Source organism: Pholcus phalangioides, unplaced genomic scaffold (genome assembly GCF_987345545.1).
Source record: "Pholcus phalangioides strain wild (caught in Gottingen) unplaced genomic scaffold, Ppha-v1.0 ptg000031l_1, whole genome shotgun sequence".
NCBI classification, from domain to species: Eukaryota; Metazoa; Arthropoda; class Arachnida; order Araneae; family Pholcidae; genus Pholcus; species Pholcus phalangioides.
In genome coordinates, this window is record NW_028301621.1 from 8,200,144 (window position 1) to 8,223,719 (window position 23,576).

At 35.5% G+C, this 23,576-nt stretch overlaps 3 protein-coding genes across 4 annotated transcripts in view; 1 reads left to right on the plus strand and 2 right to left on the minus strand.

Annotated features, from left to right (window-relative positions):
• Nucleotides 1–927: 927 nt before the first annotated feature.
• RpS15 (ribosomal protein S15) lies at nucleotides 928–8,167 on the minus strand. Its single transcript, XM_089252922.1, has 4 exons — nucleotides 8,086–8,167; nucleotides 3,898–3,992; nucleotides 1,797–2,031; nucleotides 928–1,076 (listed from the first exon to the last, which is right to left on the minus strand). The coding sequence occupies exons 1-4, from the start codon at nucleotides 8,095–8,097 to the stop codon at nucleotides 963–965; spliced, it is 456 nt and encodes a 151-aa protein (XP_089109048.1). The 5' UTR covers nucleotides 8,098–8,167; the 3' UTR covers nucleotides 928–962.
• Nucleotides 8,168–8,362: 195 nt separating this feature from the next.
• Nucleotides 8,363–17,805, plus strand: LOC149067074 (uncharacterized). The gene is made up of 6 exons (XM_089252790.1): nucleotides 8,363–8,492; nucleotides 10,687–10,739; nucleotides 11,247–11,431; nucleotides 11,780–11,950; nucleotides 12,139–12,260; nucleotides 14,076–17,805. The coding sequence occupies exons 1-6, from the start codon at nucleotides 8,415–8,417 to the stop codon at nucleotides 14,982–14,984; spliced, it is 1,518 nt and encodes a 505-aa protein (XP_089108916.1). The 5' UTR covers nucleotides 8,363–8,414; the 3' UTR covers nucleotides 14,985–17,805.
• Nucleotides 17,806–22,019: 4,214 nt separating this feature from the next.
• LOC149067075 (cytosolic carboxypeptidase 1-like) overlaps nucleotides 22,020–23,576 on the minus strand; it is a 67,927-nt gene continuing 66,370 nt past the window's right edge. For both annotated transcript variants that reach the window (XM_089252895.1, XM_089252894.1), the window contains one exon: nucleotides 22,020–22,439. In XM_089252895.1, the coding sequence (XP_089109021.1) occupies nucleotides 22,340–22,439 (100 nt within the window). In that variant the 3' untranslated portion in view covers nucleotides 22,020–22,339. The remainder of the gene's footprint in view (nucleotides 22,440–23,576) is intronic.

Genomic DNA, 23,576 nt, shown 5'->3' on the forward strand with positions numbered 1-23,576 from the left:
ACACAGAAGCTATTTTGATAAAAATATTTTGTCCATTCCATGCAATATTTTGTATATGAATGGTTTTCAAGTTTTGTCACTCACGGTTACCTTGCGCTATTAACAGTTCATCTGTGGCTAACAAGAATAGTTTAGTAGATATTTTCACTTAGGATCACCCGAAGCATAAATAGGCACATTGATATTCCCAGTTCTTTGCGACATACCCTGAAAAGTTTGGCGATGCCTCTAGGAGTTGCAATGCACACTTTGAGAAACTGCCATATAATTTCACAGGATAAGATCAATCAAGCAAAAGGCTAAAAAACAAAAGTTGCACACCATGACCTAATAGCTATAATTAGCATTATCTGTATATATGGAATGTATCAATGATATTCTAAATGTGCTCGAAACAAAAGATGGCCGGATGTTACAAAACATCGAGCAAGAATGTTTCAAGATTTATTTTAAGCTTCTTTTGACACACTGAAGCACATTATATGCAACAGGTAACACGGAAGCTATAGCAAGTTACATTTCCAAAAATTGATAATTTTTTTACATGTCAACTCACACGTCATAATGTATCAGGTTCTTGAAATTTTGAGAAAGCATGTGCGAGACAGTGCACACTGAAGCAATATGTCAACAAAATTGACAGATGGTTAAAAATCTAAAATACTTGTTTTAATGTTTCAAATTAATCGTGTCCACGTCACTGCTGTATCATTTCATTAGACGCACAGTGCAAGAATTTAATTTAGACACCCCTCGAGATACTTTCTACCAGGTAAGCTATCCAGGCAAAGTCAAAATAGAGGGACTTCACCCTTTAATTCTTCAATAATTCATAATATCATGCGCATCATTTATCAGATCAGCCTTGAATAAGAAAATTAAGATGTGTAATCAATGTCATAACAAAAGAAAACCAAAGACACGCCATCTTTTGAACAGTTTTTATTACATAAACTCTCACTTCATTTCAATGGAATAAACCTAGATGAATGCGTTGCACCGATGCCAGGCCTTCCGTGTTTCACAGGCTTGTACGTTATACTGAACTCTCCCAAATAATGGCCGATCATTTCGGGCTGTAAAAACAAGAAAAATCAGTATAAAAAACTTCCAAATGTGATAAGGTCATTCATAAAAAGTGAAAATCAAATATTCTTTAAAAGAGTATTTTGTAAGAGATTATTAACCCTCAAAGCGACAATCCCAAGATACATTTAAATCACAAGATAATAGCCACACATATATATAATGTATGCAGAGCTTACTTTTCCTTAGGGTTCTTCCTGAAAGACTTAAGCAAAACAAATGTAAACTTTAGTGAGGGCTGAGGGGCAGTGCCTCAGTTTCCCCAGCCTAGTTGCAGCCCTGAATGTATGGCTACCCGATATACCACTCATCTTGCTGATGCAACTATCTAGAGACAAAACTGATCCCGCCTGTTTGGCAACTTGTCATTTGCTCGGCAAAAACAAAGCATTTCCTTACGATTTAACACAATTGCGACAATTTACTTCCTGCATGTGATGTCAATTTGAGGAAGGGTAGAAACATGGGATCTAAAACAATTTTTACAGATCAATTCTTCAGGATTAATTTTGGTTCCACAAAAAAAGTAAGGATTTTTTTGAATTATGGTCAAAATTCGGGAAAGAAAATGTTTTTGAGAGTCCGAAGGGATCTTCCCTGCAGAAATATTTAGAACTGCAGTGTGAGATATTGATTACAAGATGTTAAAAATATACACAAAATCAACCCAAAATGCTGGGGAGAAAAGAAAAAAAAAATCAATTCCCTACCTTGATTTCAACCTGGTTGTATGTCTTGCCATTGTACACACCGACGATGGATCCAACCATCTCAGGAAGAACGATCATATCCCTCAGATGAGTCTTGACAACCTCCGGCTTCTCCAGGGGTCCGGCTTCTTTCTTGGCTTTCCTGAGCTTCTTGATCAGCGCCATAGGCTTGCGTTTCAGGCCCCTGTTGAAACGTCTCCTTGCTCTACAATGGAAAAGCTCCATCAATTGATTGCTGGAAGAAAAAATAAAATGTTAACAAAAACATTAATGAAAAAATTCGATGCCGAGCTATATTAACATAAACACCAAGAGACTAATAATAAGTTTAAAATTTTGCAGTTAACTTCAATTGATGCAATAACAATTGGCAGTGGTAACTTTGATTGTCAGAATACTCGAGGCCATGTGTTTAAGGTAAGATTTATGAGAACAAATGCACTCGGAAATAGCTAAACATAAATCAGAGTATGAAATGTCTGATTCATGACGCTTGATTAACATGCAAATGCGAGATATATGTATGTTACAACAGGACTCAACAAATCTCTGACACTATGTTGCCAGCGCAACTTAAAAAAACTGACATTGACGCACCTACGATTTTTTACTTTCTTGGGGAGGGGAATCCCTAAAAATTTATGACAGTTTTTTTTTAATCCAGCCCCATGTTACAGTGTGTTCAAAATCAATTGGACTGAAACATATACAGTCTCGATATGCTCAATACATAGGCGCAAATACCTAGACTGATCATATTTGCTCAAGAAAAACACAAACTTTGGCTTCGAAATACTGGAAAATATGGGCCAATAATTGCCAAATGCAAGCAGTTGCCAACTCATGTTAAAATCACAGAAAAGACGTCAATCGTAGGAAAGGAAGCGCTACTGCAAATTGCAGCGAATTAAAAAAAACATGATAAATATACAGGACGGATATTTATATTTATAGTCGTTATTATCGTAATGTAATTTCTTAGTTGGGAAGATAATTTTAATCGTTGATTTGAAGAATAAAATAATAAAAAGCCTAAGTAACATCGTTGAAAATTCTTGAAAAACCAGGATATTTTTGAAAAAAAGTTGGGACTGTCCCAGGAAATATGGGATGTATGGTCACCCTACCTAGACCTGAAAAATCTACAGCCTGTCATACGCATCAAATTTCATACAAATAAAAGGGGAAAACTGAATTTTTGGGATTGCATAAAGCAGGGCTAAACACATTCCAGACACCAGGTCGCCATGGCAACTAAAAAAAAAAAAAATTGGTATTGGCAACTAAAATTTTGTTTGCACAGTAACTAAATTGCAGGCCAAGTTTGGAATTCATAGCAACATATCTGCCAACACGAAAGTGGGCCATAATGCCACGAAGTAGTAAAAAAAAAAAAATGTTTTAGAGCCTTTCCTTGAGCCAATATTTTTTTCACCAAGTTCTAACATAGTGACAGTACGACTCTTCTTCCCAGGGGCACATACCGTATTTTCAACTAAGCCCCCCCCCCCAATATTTTTTCTTTTTCAAGAAGTCTTTTATTCTTCACTGAAATCAGGGATCAAAATTTAAGAACAAATTATATGACGAAAATTATGACTAAATATGAATATCACACATATTTGTAATGCAAGAGGTTCTTTAAAAATGAAGGATTCATTTTAAACTCTAATTTACAGTATTGCTTTATTTATTGCCGCTGTCGATTTTAATAAAAATTAACTTGACAATTTTTTTTGACAATTTTAACTTGACAACAATCAACAATACCCAATTTTTTAAAACCCAAATTTCTTGTATTCATAGAGGAAACATGGTCTGCCTAATATTGCTAGGGCCAGAGGATTCTCTTTAGGGATTTTTAATTTTTGCAAAGCAAACAATTTGGGGATTTTCAGACTTTTCTACAAAGATATGGAAATTTGAATTTATTTTCCAACAAGTAGATCCCAAAAAGACAAAATTTAGAAGACTTCTGGGGTAAATCGGTAGCACCTTATGCAATATCTATGGGAATACCCCGAAAGAAAGAAAAAAATTAGGCACTATACACAAATCTTCAAAATTCAAAACTATACAAAATACTTTCACCAAAACTTACTAAGACATGTCAAGAAGCTGATCCAGGTCCACACCTCGATAGGTGTATTTCCTGAAAGTCCTCTTCTTCTTCAGAGCCTCTTGCTGCTGCTGTTCCTACATAGAAATAAACAGTCGGTGAAAAAGCAGTATAAACACCCTTCTTGGCGCAAAGTGCTGAGTCTAACGTAACCCCGGGAAATAAAGTTTTTTTTCCACACCCCACCTTTTTTTCCATCCTCCACCACACAGCAATCCCATAGAAATAACCCTTAAGGACATATGCGTGAAATAATCCATGAATGGACGGTAAACTCATACTACCAAATTTTAAAAAGAATCACAACAATAAAAAATTAAAATCACACTAAAAATAAATTCCGAAGTTATTGAAAGCCTCGGCCCAACAGAAGCTAATATTTAACACAGTCAAGAATTTTTAAAAAATCGGTGCTGAAATACGTCTTTAAGCAGAATATCTTGTAACAACGCACAATGGAAGTGAAATGACATGTAGTTCGACAAGGCAGGCAAGCACAGCGAAAATAAACAAACGTTCCGAGGTATACCTAAAGTTGACAACTTTCCGAAGGCATCTAAACTGTGTCTCAACTGCATCCCACCCACAAACTCAATATTACAAAGGAAGAAATTATTCCTTACATTCTAATTACAGCAGAACCTGCCATAGAGGGCCACTGAGTTGGAAACCCATCCATACAAAAACTCTCCGGTACACACCTTTTTTAAACCAAAACTAGGTCATTTCTAAATTCTGATTCCTCTCAACATTATAATTCGTACAAGTGCAATATAAATATATCTGAGGATGGATCCGCACACTTCAACACCCAGTGCATTTAAGATAACCTATACACCGTCATGGTTAACCCGATTCAATGTCTCAGAACGTATGTCATCTCCATAACAGAGTCAGACAGGGATAACAAAGCATCATTGACAAAAAACACAATTGTTCAGATAAAACGGAAGTATTATACATGTTAATTGCAGCTGCAATGTTTTGATTTCAATCAAATGCTTTTTAAAATTTTGTTCAATGTCTCAGAAGTTTGCTGTCTCCATAAACATGTCAGACAGGGATAACAAAGCATCATCGACAGTATACGTATATTGACCTAAATCAATTTTTGTGAATACCATTTTGGAAGGCTATATCTATAAAATAATAATAAAAAACTACCCACAATTTTTAACTAATGTTAACAGCCGTTTCAAAATCGTAACTGCCAAATCTGGAAAATAAGAATTTGAAAGGTTTGCGAGCGAATCCACGTTTGTTACAAAAAAAATATAAAAAGATCTTTTAAAACATTTGAGAGATTTTTATTAGTAAAAGGGAAATTTTTTATTTTCCCATTGCAAACCATCGCTAATTATGGCCAAACCAAAAAATCTGTTGGACCCGAAACAGGACATGGATAAGACAGATACGTGTGATTGTGCTAATTTTGGATTTCGAAAGGCCAGATTGTTTTTGAGGAAACAAAATTCGCCAAAAAAAAAAAAAAAATTTACAATTTACACAATGCTTATGAAGCAGCAGTTTGTTGGATTTTTTTCAGGTAAATTCTTGGAGAATCATTTTTTCCCTAAATGTAGGAGTTTTTTTACAATCACAAGCAAAATTCGGGGGACAAAAACTTTTCCAAAATCCGGGAGATTAGCAGCTATGCAAAATGTTTTGAATATTAATGTTCTCAAACAGGCCTATCTCAGAATAATCGTCATCTCGGAACAGATACAGTATGGTCCGCCACGAGTTTGGCGACTTTTTTTCTCGCGATAAGTCGCCAAGATCGTCATAATGCTTCTCTAAGTAGCCATATTTTTGAACACTTTTCCGGTTTCGTTGGGTGATACTAGATGGCGCTAGCTTCACCAAGCAGGACTTTTTTTTTCTTTTGTTCACCGCATTTTTTCAAAAATTCTAAGCAGCCGTTGTTCCATTTCCAGAGTGTCTCTATGATTATTATTCCTCCCTTCTGTAGCTTACGTCATTACGGATTATTATCTACTGCTCAGGTTGTACCATACCGTTTTATTATTTTGTTGTATTTATTAGTTATTCATCCATTGCCATGCCTTTCGTTTTATCGGTTTATTATTTAAAATGAACCTACAGAATTTTTTAGTGATCGGATCCGTTTATTAAAAAAGGGTCCGGGTTTTGGTTTTAGTGCATAGAATATTTATTTATTCAACATGCCCGGATCCGTTTATTTAAAAAAAAGGGTCCGGGTTTTAGTATTAATACATAGAATATTTATACCCGGAATTCCTTATGCCCCAATCTTTTTATTATTAAAAATATAGGCCAGGTGTAATTTTTTTTAACTGATATTTTTTTCGATTTTTATGCTTGGTGGTTTCTATTGTGTTTTGCACGATGTTTTTTTTCGGCGTCCGTAGTGTCTGGCGGCTTTGGCGACTCTTTGTCGGGCCATCAGACATGTGTGGAGCTAAATAATCGCCAAGTGGCGGACCATACGACAGCTGTTCCGTCATCTCCATACTAAAAGTCAGATAGGGATAACGGAACAGGTGCTGTATAATCCAGAGATTCGAGATTTTTTTGGAGCCAAACATGTGCAATGACCTGACCAAAAGTCGCCAAGGCCATTAGACGCTGCGAGCACCAAAGAAAAATCGCCAGCATAGAAAATAATAATCCATTCAAATAATGAAAAATATGAAACATAAGAGAAATATAATAGTATAGATTCTACGATCTTTCTATATAGATATTCGATATACGATATTCTACGATATAGATTATAAATATGATTTCGGTTAATATGATACGAGGCTGTAGGACTTGACGCCCAAGCAAACAATGCTAAAACCAACAAGCATAATTATAATAAAAATATCACTATCTAAGACTAAACATAAAAACATAAGGTATCGACTCTTTTAAATAAAACGATGGTCCTGCATATTATATAAATAAGTATATTGTATGTATAAAAAATTAAAACCCGGACAATCCACTACTGAACAAAGGGAAAAATGACATTATCTGTTTGAATCACCTGCGCTTTAAGCGCCATCTATAATGGATGAGTAATGGAAGCTTCTAGAAAGTGAGAGAAGAAACTGTAACCCACCATCACGCTGGCATTGGCGACTTATAGCACCTTGGCATCAGGATTATACTGCACCTGTTATTTATAAAAGTTTTAGAGGTGCCAATACCAATGTTCTAATCGCCTACAATTTGTCTGATCCGGGACAAGGCAAGTATTGGAATCAAATATTTGAGAACGACTGTTGGCCTAGACTGGACACGAGACTTGAGTGAACCCTAGCTTTATGCTTAGTTACCAAAACTTTTCATTCCATCGTCCTCATTTTCAGAATGTTTTTTCCCCCTCATCACTAAAGTCAAGCAAACCCATAGGAACGGGGCCGCAACTAGTTTCTTGATGAGCCAGAAATAAGAAAGCAAACACATTTCGAAGCCTTCTTATAGTGAAGGAGGGGTTAAAGAACAAAATTTATGCCCAGTCTGGTCCAGCACTCGAAACCAGACACACATGTTCCCATCCCCAGTTGTGGCCCTGCCCCATAAGATCTTGTTACACCAGGCATGGTCAAGTCGCAAACCAGTATTGGCTCATAAAATTTTCTGAATGTGGTCACTAAATTGGAGTAAATTTCTGGCAAAACATTTGGGACAGTTTTTCTTGAGCAAAATGCCATGCTTGGATCGTAAGAAATAGGTCATCCGTGTCATACTCATAGCTTTTATCGCCCCCAGGGGACCGAAATCGCCCACTTTGGGAAACTGCTTTGTCTAATATTCCTTTCAGTAAGATCATATTTTTACATAATCTTATCTCCCCCCCCCCCTTCACTTATACAGCTGAGCCTCCATAACGCAACTAAACATACCCTCCACAGAATACACCCAACAGGGTACTAATCCAAGGATCGACATCATATAATTTATTTTCTTTAACTAAAAATTAAATTCAAAAAATCAATATAGAGGCCCCACTACTACTAAAGGCACTGCCCAAAGGAGCCCCCGCTCAAGGATATGAAGAGCAATAACCATGAACACAAATATGAAATATAGCTTTGTTAACAGATTGTAAATGATATTCAAAATAATATGTTGAAAAACTAATAACATTTCTATGTACAGTAAAATGGATGAAGTTAGATTGAAATGACAACATACCTCTACCTCCATGATGAATAAACAACACGAACGGGAAACTGAATGATATATACAAGGCAGAACAGGGAACGTGGTCTTTTCACCTGACGGACGGAAATAATAATTTTTTATTTTTTTTTTATGAAAGCGCAAAAATGAACTATTGAATTAAAAAAATATAAATAATTTTCAATTAACAATGAATATCAGCTGAAATTCATTCAATACTTTCTGAATTAATTGTAACGTTTGGGCGAAAAAAAATATTTTCTATTATTATCACCCGTTTGGTAAAAAGCTTGTACAAAGCCTCAGCGGTTCTTATTTTTGTTTACATACGATCGACGTAAATGGCGACCGAACAAGAGCCTCCAGCGGATGACTGGGTTTTAGTTAATGGAGATGAAGAGGTGATCGCACCTTCACCGGTTAGTTATCTCTACATATTTTTTATTATCAGTTTTGAATTATATAAGTTGGAGCACCGCGTGTATTTGTAGAGTATTAAATCCATACCTATTATATGACGCACACATTTATAAATAGTTTATTATTCATCTATATGTTAATACTTGAAATTCTTATATTCGTGTTGATCAACCATTATCAAACTCTGGAATTAATCTAGTTTTAAGTAAAAGCATGAATTTAATAGATTCTAGTGATGAGCGCTTCTATAACTATTCAACATATAACTGCAACATGATAAAAGTTTTTCAACAATGTTGACCTATGCCCTTTTAGTATCCAATGTAGTAGTGGTGGTAAGCTAATACTAAAGGTAGGCTAGTTTTGGTGCGAAATTACTAAGACGAATTCATAGATGTGAAGTTAGAAAAATCCACAAAATAAAAGGTTGTTTACAACCTACTTTTTGTAAAATATTCTCATGAATTTAGTCAGTGCTGTCAACATGGGAAAAAGTATTTATATAGATTAATGATAAGAATAAGGCTTCCGTTCAATTGAAATGTTTATCCATTGTCCAAGTAAATATGTTACTGTTTTCGAGGCATTTAAAGTTTTCCAAAATGTACAATAAAAGTTGGATATAATAAAACTTTTATATGGCTAATAATGAGAATCACTGTAACGAGTGATTCTCAATTAATTGTCATATAGATAGATAGAACTGCTCACAACCCCAGACTGATGCAAAGCACCTTACTTCTGTTACCTCAAAAGAGGCAGAGCTGTGATTGTCATATAGCTGATATCAAAGATATCGTAAAAATGTTATAATGAGTTGAAAATCATAAAACACATTCCCTTTAACCTAAAAAAAATCCTCAAAAACGCTAGGTTTTCCTTCTTAGAGGATTAAACATGATGCTGCAAAATGGCACATGCCCCTTGTAAAAATGTACTCATATGTACTTTTAACAAAGGATGGATGTAAGAAAGTCAAATGTTTTAACTCCCTGTGTTTTTTAATCTTATCGACTATACACATTGAATATATCGTGTTTCTATTCGACTTTTGTCTCAGTGACCATGGGGCAAGAACTTTCTGTTTGAAGTAATTTCTGAAGGACTGATTAAATCATGGTAAAAGACTTTCTGATAAGCGGAAAAATTTTAACAAGTCTATACAGCCATGAAAGTGTGAGCAGTCGTATAATAGTTAAATTGTAATTGTTATTCCCTTCTTAGTTCATTCATTAGTAATAAAACAAAATTATTTAAAAGTTGCTTTAAAGCAGACGAAGCAGCAATTTTCTACAATTTTATAACCTGATTGGAGCGAAAAAATTTAAAATTTGCTTATAGTGAAGTTCTGCTATAATAGAGTTTTACTGTACTTTCACAACTTTGCAATGTAAATCATGTACGGGAGTAGTATAAAATACAAAGTTTTTGATGCAAACATGTCTATAAGGGGCTCTAGACGGAAAGCTGAGTGACATGAAAATAAGGACAAGTTTTATCGCTACAAGTATACTGTGTCTGTTCTATCCCTACCTGTGAAAATTGATTGTTAAAATAAATTCAATGATACATTGTTCCGTATGGTATGTAAAGCCAGAGCTTATATGCAAAGGATTACTTCTTTTAAATTTATCGGTGGAAGGTGGAATTGTCCAAATATTGACTACTTCTTCCAAAGCAGAATATAAAACTATGGCGTACATCGCAGAACAATTTCTGGAAAAAATTTTATAAAAGAAAAACCAACTCCACTTTTTCTTTACTATTATGGAAATTTTCAAAACTGAACATTTTGGTCAGATGGTGGCGCATTACAAAACAGTGTAAAACATTCTGCTTTGGTGGCAACATCAGAATGTGTAAATGTCTCTCTTTTGTTCCCACCTCTCCCGAGAACCTCTAAACATATACTTATGCCCGTTTAGGGGCCATCTTCAGATGATCTGAATATTAAGGAGGTCCTGGTCAAAAATTCATCACATCCATCTATTTTGCCATTAATCTGAATGAGCATCTGTGTGATATCTGGATGGAGCGTCTAATGAGATCACTCTTTTTCATGCAAATTTAATGATTGATTACTTCATGTGATAAATATTTCAAAAAAATTTTTTTTTCATTCCTTCAGATAATAAAAATGTTTTTTGTAAAAGTTTCATTAAATTTTCTATTAATTTCATTTTTTTTAAACAGGAATGCAATCTAGCAACGGAGAGTTTGATCTGTGATGAAAGACAAGAAGACCTGTGAGTATATGGTAACTTGCATCACTATTAGTGGCAACAAAAGGTAAAAAATAAATGGAAGAACAGTCTTAAAATATAATTAATTCAAGTTTTTGAAAGTTTTTTTTTTTTGTTACTTTTCTGGAGAGAGCCTCCCCCCCCCCCCCACACCTTCCTTAAATCTGAGTAATTTCTATATTTCACCAGATTAAATCATTAATTTGCTATTACGAAGATTTGTAAAAGAAAAAAGAAAGAAAATTGTCAATTGTCTGATTAGCTCTTAGTTGTTGAGCACTTGACTGGTCTGTTTGCCAGGTAGAGGTAATAGATCATAAGTTCTCAGGCTTTGGGGCATTTGTGACGGTGCATAGACAATATATTTACTTTGACGTTCAACCATTTGCACCATCCTTCTTGTTATGAATATTGTGGCAATTCAGTTCCAGGTGTCTAATCATTCTGGATGCAATATGCTGGTTTTTTTAATTTTATTTTGAGATTTTTACAGTATTTTTCATGTTTTAGAATTGCAGATGGTGAAGATGAAGAAACTTTGGATGCAGAAGAAATTTGCGAGGACTCTTCCGAACCAATAGAAAATGAAAAATCTGAAGAATCGCTCAAATTAATGGAAAGGGAAACTCACAATAGCTCTCCGGAATCACTGAACACTGAAACCGATTCTTTCTCAGTGATATCATCCTTATCAGGTGATTTATTACATCTCGATTTTCATAGATCTTGTAGTTTACCCAATTGCAGCTGTGCAGTCAGTTGTGTGATCATCATGCTGCTCTCTCATCCTGAGGATTCAGGTTCAAACCCTGCTGACGGCACAGTGATGGTTGGCTGGAGTTGGTTTTCTGCGGTTTTTATACTTTGAGGCGCACAAATGTGATCAACGAAAATCAGTGCCTTAGGACTTTCAGAAATCAATGTTTTGTCGTTCATGTTCTCTTTTTTTTGTTGTTTTTTATTTTGTATTTTTCATTATTGTGCATGCGGAGTATGATTTATGTATTGAATATTTTTCTTTTTCTATTTGATCTTTCATGCAGACAATTTTTCCTATTTGAGTTGGTATGACAACGTCATGGAAGATATCATCATCGAATCTGGGAAGCGATGTTATGCTCATTTTAGGAACCAGAAGCTGAATAGGTCTTTAAATTTCATTCTTATGGTAGCTTTTACACTGGTAGCTGGTTTGGCAATAGGCAACTTCATTGGCAAGTTTTTTGGTTTTTTTTTCTCATTCTTTTTATATTTTACAAGCCATTATCTATGATAAATAATATCAATTCATGATTTATATACACCGATATCCAATCCGTTGCATTTGCTTCTGATAATTTAACATGATCATACTGCTTTGCCATTGCAGTGATTTATTTTAATTTTTGTTAATTGTTCATAGGCCTCACTAAAAATTGCGAATATGAGAAGCACCGATTAACTGCCAAATGTGTTCTGAATAGCAGCATCTTGTCCCATGATGTACCTGATACAACTACTGTCGCTTACTTTATGCAAGAAAAGGTAATCGTGCACAAGTCCTACAATCATAAAATCCCCCCGACTTAATTTTTAATATTTGCAATCAACACTTCACAATATCATTGCTAAAATCAAATACAGTCGGTCCAACTTAATCAGATATCAATGATTCCAGCATAAAATATCTCATAAAGCTGGGTATCCGATTAAACAGGGAACAATTGAATTGCCATTTTACAAAGTTAGTGTAGTTTGTATATTGAAAACTGGTGAAGGATCAATGTTAATAGAGTTTCCCTAATAGATCAGACATAAAAAATTTAATGAAAATTGTTTCTAAATATTGTAATGATCACAATACCCAAGATTTTAACTTTTCATTAGCACCCTCTATTGGATCAACAGAGAACAAAAATAGAATAATTAAATGAATACTCTCAATAGAATACTCTCAAATGTATCTATTTTACCTAGTGATATACAATAGTAAAACCTCTTTTTTGCTATCCCCGACAGAACAAAAAAATTTGTCCATGAAAGAGGGTGGGGTGACCATTATAGTTAATCAATGGTTTAAAATGCACACCTTTATTATACAAAGTGAAATTAATATTTGGCTTTAAAAGTCATGTTTTATTGTATTTTCCATTAATGCCAAATCTTTCATTCAATAAAAACATGTGTATAATGGTGGATGTGTGAAGTATAATATTCAATTATTCAGGGAAAAGTTGTTGAAATTATCATATTAAGCTAGAAACTTTAACATTGTCTGTGTGAGAAAACTTTTGGTGCCGGAGGATTTTATCCATTTCAGCGGGATATCCATTTATCCGCTACCTGATTAAGCAAGGCCAAAACGAATTATAATTATGTACCATATTTGATATGCTTCTATGCAGTGAAACTTCATTTCAACGATACTTAATATAAAGATAAATCCCTCTACAGCGATTTTTTTTCAAATTGCCAAAAGTCTGTTATACTCCTCGATATCTTTTACTATGATAAACTCTCTCTATAATGATATTTTTTGAGTAATTTTGAAACCACTACAAGTGTGTTGCGATAAACCTCTTTACAGGGGCAATACATCATACTGTAACGCAAAAATTTGATGTTCACTAAAAATATACGGAAAAGAATGCCAGACAGCTGTGTTTCTGGGCAAAGGAGCTATAGCAGTCTCGAAACAGCTGTGTGGCATTCTTTTCTGTATATTTTTAATGAACATCAATTGATGTTTTGTGTTCTACATTTGCTAAAAAAGGTAATTCCATTACATCAAACTAAATTTTATTTATCACTAATGAACTAAAGATTTTGGTGGTGAATATATACTCAAAAGCACACTTTTTGGTGGTACTAACAACACAGATTTAGAAAAGATGCCAATGGCAGCATTAATTTAATGGCACCTGATGATAAAACATGCTGCCTCTAAACATAATGATAATCCGTCTACAATGATATTTGTTCTTGGTTGGCAGAATACCGCTGTATCGAGGTTTCACTGTATCTGGAGAGATCTGACAAACAGCACATAGCCCAGGTCAATAAGACGCTTGTCTTTTGAACTATCACTTGACCATACATGCACCTTGTACAACTTCCTTTCTGTGGAATTTAATTGGTAAATTAACTTCAATTTAATTATGTCTTTTGTACTGAAGGATGCTTACTCAGATGTCATGAGTTCAATTACCCATTCAGTCCTTGTCGGAATCTTGCCAAAACTGCCTCGTTCTCATTGAAAGACATTTTATAAAAGTTTAGAATCGACCATGAACTGTAAGTTGTCTCTTAAATAAATGTAGGTTTTTCAAGTTTGTGATTAACTTCCTTTTTTTCTTTCAGATTTCGGACAAACCAGAATCAACTCCCAGAAAGCTGATAGAGAAGAGTTTCAACTCTAATGTTCCAAGTCAGTTTGCACTTTTGGCTCTTGCTATGGAAGGTCAGTTTCGCAACCATCTACTTATCACTGAAGGTGTATCCAAAGGCGAAGAAATAACCATAAAAGATGATGCAAAAATCCCAAAATCTCATTTTCCCTCCATTTTCAATCAAAAATGGGCTCTAAATTCTGTCACAGATGCAAGCTGTAATGAAACTGTACATGATGGTACTGATATTCCCAATCCTCCTGTACATTCAGAAGAAATGTCAAGCATGCAGTCATCTCTAGACCTACACAACCTCGAACCGTTGACTGTGATACAGTATTTGCATGATACCATTGACGAGGTGATGCATAGAGCCATCCAGCTGTCACTCAGTCTGCCAACTGAGAATGTCCGTTCCAGAGAAGATTTCGTCAATATCGAACGGACCAGGAATGTAATTCACAAGTTCATTGGACTCGTGAAGAGATCCCTCAACAACTTATCAAAATCTGTCCAGTCAACAGATTTCAAGAAAAAATCTGCTAACAACAAGTATTTTTTCAAGATCACATCAGGAATTATAAAATCTGTCGATAAATTGATGAAAGGCGTGTTCAAGGAAGCGTTGGCCAGAAGAGAAGCCGTCGAGACAAGGCTTCGTAAGATCCAGGGTCTCTTCTTCGAAGTCATAAAGAAATTGCAGAAAAATCTAGAGAAAGATGAGAAGCTAGGATTTTGGTACGAGGGAGAGCATTCGAAAAAATCTGATTTCTATCACGCTAAATATGAACAAAAATACCAGAAACAGCGCAGCAACAATGCAGATCATGGCACAGACCACAAGAATAGGAAATTGTATTTCCGTAATCGAGCTGACTAATTACGGTTTTGTCTTGATCATATATATCTTTCCTGGTCCCACCTTGTATTTCCTGTATCAACGGTACACCAAGTAGTATATCTATGAAAGATTGAGGCGATAGCTTTTGTGAGATAGATTTATTCCCATGTTTGTTTTTGCTTTATATAATCAAGACTGCATTTACTGTTTGTTTTGATTGTTATTAATGGAGCTGTATTAGCGTGTGGACTTCTTATTCACAGCTTTGGTAGCCTCTCCTGATATTATTTGTGTATCAGCCTATTCTCAGAAGATAATCTATCGATTGTTTTACAGTTGATGCTCATTATAACGACCTCTCCATGGTGCTGTCAAAAATGGATGTTATATTGAAAGCAAAATTTATAGGACAGCTGTTATATCAAAAGCGTGTTGATGGAATGATCACTAAAAACAACGCTGGGTCGTCATGAGAAGTGTCAACTGTATTTTTGCAGTCTTTTCAGATCCGATCTCATTTAATAATAAAGAGATATTCCATAATGCCCTTCATTCACCTAATCAGTGAGCCAAAAACTTATGTAATTGATTGTAATACTGAGGTACTCTGAGAGAAAAATTACCATACACCTTAATATGGCGTGTTCACTTTTCGCCTAATCTAATTTACATATAAAAGCCATTATTACCTGTGCCACCCTGCACTTTAACTGGCCTTTGGTGGCTAAGTAATTCATGCCAGTAATACTGATATTTCGAGAAGAATATTCAAGTGTGCTTGGTTTTGTGGAAGGCTATTGATGGTTCTGTTTTGTGTGATTGAATGTAGGTGTATGGGAATTTACAAGCCACCATCCCGACCTTTAACTTTTATAAGCCTCTCATGCCCCGTTCACATGGTAAATAGAAAAAGCGGGTTTAAACCCTGTTTCAAGAATTTTCCCCAATGACTACTCTCCATTTTTTTCCTTACGAAGGAAAAACTCATCAAGCGGGTGCTAGAACTCCTAATGCTACCGCAATATTTGCACATGTAAACGGGTCTTCAAAGTGGCTACACATGCAACTGCATTCTTATCAGTCATGTGTGCTGCCTTTTTGTACAAGCAAGCACAATTTCTCTTTCGCCACTACAAGGTTACAAGCATCTTGCACAAAAACCAATTTTTACTTGGAATACGTCAAGCTCGTCCGATGATGTCCTTGCATGTGCATAGAAGGAAACCAACACAGAGCAGAGCTCACTGAAGAGTGAAGACTGGTACAAGCTACCTGCATGGTGCACGCCTTCAATTTCACCTACGCAAGTGCAGCTTGCAGAAACATGCATAATCAAAATTTGATCTGTTTTTAAGCTGCTTATACAATCGAAATGCTTCCAACAGTCGCTCAAGCATGCTTGTCTAACTTGCCGTTACATATGTAGCTGCCTTTATGAGATAATCGTCCTTCATATATTAAACAATACGTTATTCATTTTCAGGGGCAACGCCCGTCCCCCGGCTTTTGAAAGTACGATAAAAATGGAATATATATATAGAGTACATGTTCTTTGACCCCCCGGAAAAAGTTGAAATGACAGTCGTGGTCATTGTGTATGGCTTTCTACTTTAAATTGGACGCAGTGTTGTTAATTTTTAAGTATAAGGATGGATCAAATGTGTGATACTGAACAGTTGTTATACTTTGATTTATTTTTTATATAAGTGTGGCATTTCTTTGTTTACAGGTAAGGAAGGCAACCCTTACTCTGGAATGGACTTGCCCTAGTCATGCAGAATCACATCGAATATGTGCTGGCAGTCAGCCAACAGTATCATCCAACAGACAATCTGTTATTTTTTCATCTGTGTCTGCAGAATGTTTGTGAGTAAAGAAGAGCAATGTCAATGTGGTGTTATTCTTTTTTTAGTGGCCAAAGGAATTGGAGGTCGCCAAGTACATCAGCAAACGAAGGCAGTGTAATATGCATCGCCTCGTGTGCACGTCTGCCACAAGACACGAAAATCTGTGAATGATATGCGACTTGTGGTCAAAGTCACCTCGCCATCACGGATGCTTTGGTGGAAGAAGTTGACCAGAAAATCAACCCAAACAGACAATGCACAATACGGGACATCAGCAAGAAGATGGGAGTATGTATCAATTCTATTCGTGCCATCGTTACAAAGAAACTTCACTGCAGCAAATTGAGTGCACAATGGAAACGCTTGTACCAGTCCTGCAGTGACAGTGCATGTTCACCATACACCAATGCATATTGCAAACTCCAGCTCTTTCCGGCACCAAAAAACAAATATCGAATTTCTCTTCTTTGCTCACAAACATCCCGCAGACACAGGTATAAAAAAACAATCAATTGCCTGTTGGACACTGCATGATTACCTAGGGCAAATCAATTTCGCAATAGGGGGTTGCCTTCCTTACCCCCGCTTTACCTCTACACACTCATACAAAAATAAACCATATTATACAATAACTGTTCAGTTTGCATCTGAATCCATCCTTATAGAAATAGCAGTGCCTACTTATGGTGCGTAAACTGATTTGCTCTTCCACCATTTTTAGTGTCGCATCAATTTTTTTATACCGCTGTACCAGAGAAAAAACAAACTGTACGATATATTCTTAAAAATTATTTTCTGACTGTTCTACAATTCAAGAGAACTAATGATACTGCAATTACAAGCCTGTACATTTCTCTTTGTGTAAGAAAAATCTAAATAACTGAACTCGGAGAGAAAAACATTTTTTTTTTTTTTTTTTGAGAGCAATAATTTTTTGGCATGTATATCGTTTAAGGGCATTATCTAGCCCATTTGAAAATGTAAATTGTTGAATTTTAATGTGTAAATTTTTTTTTTTTTAAAAATCCAATCACAAAGCAGCGTACTAAACCAGTGTCACTCAATGTAACAGGCACCTATTGTTCACAATCACAGCTGTGTTCATCATAGCGCCAAAGAGTACTTGTGCCCAATTTTGTATTCATTCTTTGATTGAACGTCTTCATTGGTTGTTCCCACCGTATTTAATATGTAAGCACCACTCTTCTGAGAATAACCTGCTATACAGTCGAATCCTGTTATAATGAACTCCAAGAGACCGGAGAAATCACTTCACTATAACAAAATTTCATTGTAAAGGAATTCCAACTTTATGTATTGTTCCTAGGTTAGCTTATCTGGGGATTAGAAAAGTGTTCGTTAAAACGAGATTCAACTGTATATGAATAATGAGTAAAGACTTGTTGCAACAAACATTATCAGAAGGCCCCCTCCCAATAATAGCACTGCAACTGTAAAACAACTGGGTTTCTGTGATTGAGAAACGCTGCTCTAAAGCTTCTACGGGATGAGCATTGTTGTAATGAACACTCACTTTATTAGAAGAAATGTGTTTGATTGGATGTTGTTACTCATCGGATCATTTTTATGAAGGCCGATTGTTTTTGTGAAAGAGAAATGGCTCTTGAATTATTTCTCTCATAAATTCCGAATTTCACCAATTCTGTAATGAAACTGAACTTTCATCATTTTTGGAATTCTGTGAATTTTTATCAATTCTGAAACTACAGTGAAACCTGTGTAAGACGGACACTGTACAAGAGGGAAACCTGTTTGAAACGGAATCAAAATATAGTCTGTTCAATGTGTGATTAGTGATTTGATTTCCAACCTTTATAAAACAGAAATCTGTCTAAAACTGAATATTATTTCAGTCTCTTGGTGTTCCGTTTCATGCAGGCTTCACTGTATTTCATTTATTCTGAAATTTTTCATCAATTCTGAAACTAACACAGCAAAGAAATGTGTTTTTGATTAGATATTGTTAAATAACCCATCGGATTGTTTTATGAAGGCCGATTGTTCTATGTTAAGGTCATCATAATGGTTATCAAAAAATGTTGGGAAATCACTTTTGTTTTAATTGGGGTTCTGAATGATGATGCTTCATGTCTATCATTCATATTGGAAACAATACGCGATTTGTGTTTAATATTCTCTTTTCAACCACAGGACAACACTTGTGACAATTTCTGTGACTAGTATGTGTAGGTTTCGACTTGTTCTAAGCTTCCCTGTGTCGAATGAGCACTTTCTTGTATATTTCATGCTCATTAGTTGGACATCCATTTACAAACTGGCACATTTTCTCCACCAGTTAGTCAAGGTACTGCTGTATCATTAGTATTATTCGGAAATCTCTGTGAAATTATCAAAAATGTATTCAGGAACGAATGATCTGGATTACGATCTCACTGAAATAACTGTCTAGTCACATTTCTATAGAATTTGATGCGCTGTGTGTACACAATCTTCCTTTTTTTCTCCCCTCCCCATGAAAGCATCCCATTAATGCTGTGATAATGTTCCCGGAGAATTTTTTTGTGTGTGCGTTATTTCTGGATGATGAAACTCAATGATGTATAGACGAGGCATTTTTATCCTTGCATTTTGTAGCATTTCATGTGTTTTAATAAAAGTATTATTGTTTGCAAACTTTCTACACTGTTCTTATTTATACTTCACATTTGCATTTTTTGTTACACCCCCTCTACTCTTGAGGGCCCTTCTCTTTTTCTGTGCAGGGTGAGACCATGTATTAAGATGGTATTGCTTTGCAATACACCCGAAAGATTCAACATTACTTCTACCTGCTGTTATTCTAATGAATATTTCTGAACAAAGATAAATGCTGTTTTTCTCAGCCCAAGATCAAAAAAACATTTTCTGAATATTATGCCGAAATGAATTAGGAAAGAAAAGGGGGACCGGGACTCGAACCTAGTCCTTTTTGCAAATCAGGCAAGTGCATGTTACCATCTACACCACTGGAGACATGATCCTGCCTTCCTTATTTCACAAACTGTGGTGTGAGGCGCTCAAGTAGAGGCACTTAGTTGCCTCTCTTAACTTCAATAAATGGCCTCCAGGTGGGATGGTAGGGAAAAATAGACTGCCATTTTCCAAAGTTAAGAGATGCTATTAATGCCTCTAGCTCAGTGTGTGAAATATGGAAGGCAGAATCGTGTCTCCAGTAGTGTAGATGGTAGCATGCTTGCCCAGTTTACAATAAGGCCTGGGTTTGAGTCATGGCGGAGATCAGATGACTTTCTTTGCTACGTTCATCTCGACATAATATCCAGAAAATATATATTTTCATACAGTTTTGCTTCTGCCCAACAGGACATGCTATCGGCCAACTCAGGTGTTTAAGATACTGATGCATCCACCATTTTGGATATTGTTTGCTAAACTATATTTGTGCTTCTCGAGTAAAGCTGGAACTTTTGTCAAGAGAAAAATTTAGTCACAAAATGGTGGTGATGCTACTTTTCCAGCAGATGCCCTTTACATTAGACGTTCGGCAAGGAATATTAATTATTGTGGTAATCTGTCTGGTATTTCCAGTCGCAAAATGGCGAATGCATCAACATAAATTGACCAATAGAGAGTCTCATCGGGCAGAATCAAAACTGTTTGGAAATATTCATTAGAATAGCCACTAGATTCACTTTATAACATTGAATCCTTTTTCCAGGAGCATGAAAAATATATAGCCCATCTTCAAAGCAGAGTGTTTTGCAATGTTCTGCAACGAGCCCTCAGACTGAAAATGTTCTGCGGTAAAAATTCGCATGTACATAATAGTTTTTTTTCTACACTATTCTTAAAATTCTTCCAGATTGTTCTGCGACGTAAGTCGCACATTTTGGCACATTCTGCTTTGGGGTAGCCCAGTATTATGGTACATATTCGTATGAGGCTATCAGACAAGTTCTGTAACATACGAAATATGCATGGCTCCCAGGCACGTGCTATGGAAATCATATTACTTGCCTACTTAATGGTAAGAAGGCTGCAAGTCGATTCTTTCCCATTAAAAAGTCTTTCCACAGAGATCAACAGGCCTACAACAATACAATTATTCAATCATTACATTTCACTCATATTTTGAAAAATGGGTGGCAGCACCATAGCAAGCATTACGCGGAAACAAAAACTTAATGTTAGGTTCACAACATGAACATTTCAACATGTACCATTTCGTTAGATGTTCCACAGGGAGAATACAGACAAGCTGCATGTGTGGTTTAGTTGTGGTAGTAAGGCACCAAAATTATTTATATACTGGTCTATATGAAATACGGACAATCCAATAAACCTTAGGAGGGACAATACATGGCCTTTTCTAACACGTCAGTCTAAGTCAATGCCTGGGCTACAGCTCTGAGATTCTATTGTAAGGGTTCTATGGATGCCTGTCTCAACATCACGGTCCTTGAGCAAAGTAATGTTATTGTCCTTCCTAGCTGGAAAAGCAGCTAACATGCTTAAATGTTTACATTCGAGAAATCATAATACCATATCTCCTTATATAGACCCCCCACCCCCATAGACATGAGGCACCAGACCCTGCCTGAATGGGCCTATGGATTCAGACGGCCCTGGTTATATGGACAGCTCTGCTGGATCCTGAAAGCAGTCACATATTTCTTCATGCCATATTTCAAGTGGAAAGCTTTATCTCTTCATAGGTCTCTGTGGTCCCTTCACTGCTTGTTGTGGCTCCCCTTTCATCAAATTTTCACCTGTAGCCTCCTTAGATTATCCCAGGACCATATTGGGGCCATAAAAGGTTGAGAATCATTAATCTAGCGCATTTGCCTAAATTGTGAGCGACTGCTGAGACAGTTTTCTTTCCTGATCATTGATCTTTGCATCAGTCAGTTGTCTAAACTTTTGTATGAATAACAGAGTGAAATCACAAACATACACATCTTCATGTAACTTCAGTATATCTGAAATTCAAATTGAATGAAGAGAATTCAAATTGAATTAAAGTACAGCGAAACTTACAACAATACTCTATATAAAGATAAATCCTTCTACAACTATATTTTTTCTAAGTCTTCTTTGGAAAGGTCTATACACAAATGTTAAACTGCTGCCTCTCTCGATATATCCATAACCCCTCTACAACATTTTTTTCTTAGTCTGCAGAGTATTGCTATATTGAGGTTTCACTGTATACTTTTTCTGTTCGAGAAAAAAAAAAGCAAATGCAAGATTCATACATTGCCATCTGTACATTTATTAAGACTTTCTGGACACAACTACGGAACATGCAAAAAAATTTGCTTTATAAACAAATATCACATTATATGCATGGCACATTGCTGCAAGTGCTCTTGCTCTTTCTTTTTTTTTTCGTACGAGAAATGCATTGCGTGTACTTTGTATATAGAGATCACTGGGAAAAGATTAAAAACACTAGGCGAGCTAGGAAGAGGGGGGTAAAATAATGATTGCACTCGATACGATAAAATATAAACATGGATGATAAGATGCGTATGCACAAAAGCGTTATGCAACGTACGTAAGATACAATCACTTTGGTTGATCGCCATCCTCGTATTCAGCAGGATCATCCTCAGAAAGACTCGAGCTAAACGAATCTGCATGCTCAGTATCGTGCGCTTTGCCAGGTCTAGGAAAAACAAAATACAGTGTTTTAATAATTCATGCAATAGTTTATTTTATTCTGCTTTCATGTGTAGTAATAAATCCAGTTATTTGATTTTGAAGCTGAGAATTTCCATGTTTCAAAAGTCTCTGATTACAATATTGTACAAACACTATATTGCCAAAAGCTGATGTCCTGTTTAGAGTTGATATTTTCTCGAATGTCTATAAAAATACTAGACGAATTGTTCTGAAATTTTGGTCATATATACTTTATACTGGTACTCATCATTTCTGGTGAAAATTTAGTCACAAGTTCATTTACGGGACTGACAAAAAACTAAAGAAAAAAATATTTTTAATCAGCTCTGTATCAGAAAAAGCTGCGAATGACTCGCAACTTTAAAAAATATTATATTAACTTTGTGCAATACTTCTGTGCATTTTCGTGAGAATAACACATATATTCATGTAAATATAAATGTTTTCTATAAAAATTCCAATTTCCATTGCATGATTTTTGCTTATAACATGTCAAGTTTTAAATAAATTTTTAGGAAACATGATGCTATGCATGAGACATACTGTATAGGAAATTAAAATGCAACACGTCCTTATTCAATGAGATATGGGAGATTTTAGTAAACTACTAATAATTGCACAAGAAATATAAATTTTATTTCCCATAATTTGATTGCCAGATAGATATATAGCACAACTTATATGAAAATTTTAGCTGAATGCCATGAAAATTCAGAAAGATATGCACGATATTGTGAGCAGTAATTTCAAAACTTGCTGAAAGTAACCGAATGATAAAGGATTTTCCACACATTGGTGTATGATTATTTTTTGGTGTTTGATTATTTCGAGAATAAGCCCACGGCATTATGCAAATGAGAGATGATTGTCTGATGCTATGTAAGAGAAGTGTTTTAGCATAACATGTATGATGTCAAAATAAACAAACTGAAGTCAAAAATGAAATAACAGGAAGTAATCATATATACAAATTCGTGGAAAATGCCTTATTATTCAGTTACTTTTAGCAAGTTTTGAAATTACAGCTCACAATATCGTGCATATCTTCCTGAATTTTTGTGAAATTCAGCTGGAATTTTCATATGAGGTGCATTATATACCTGAAAATCAAGTTATAGAA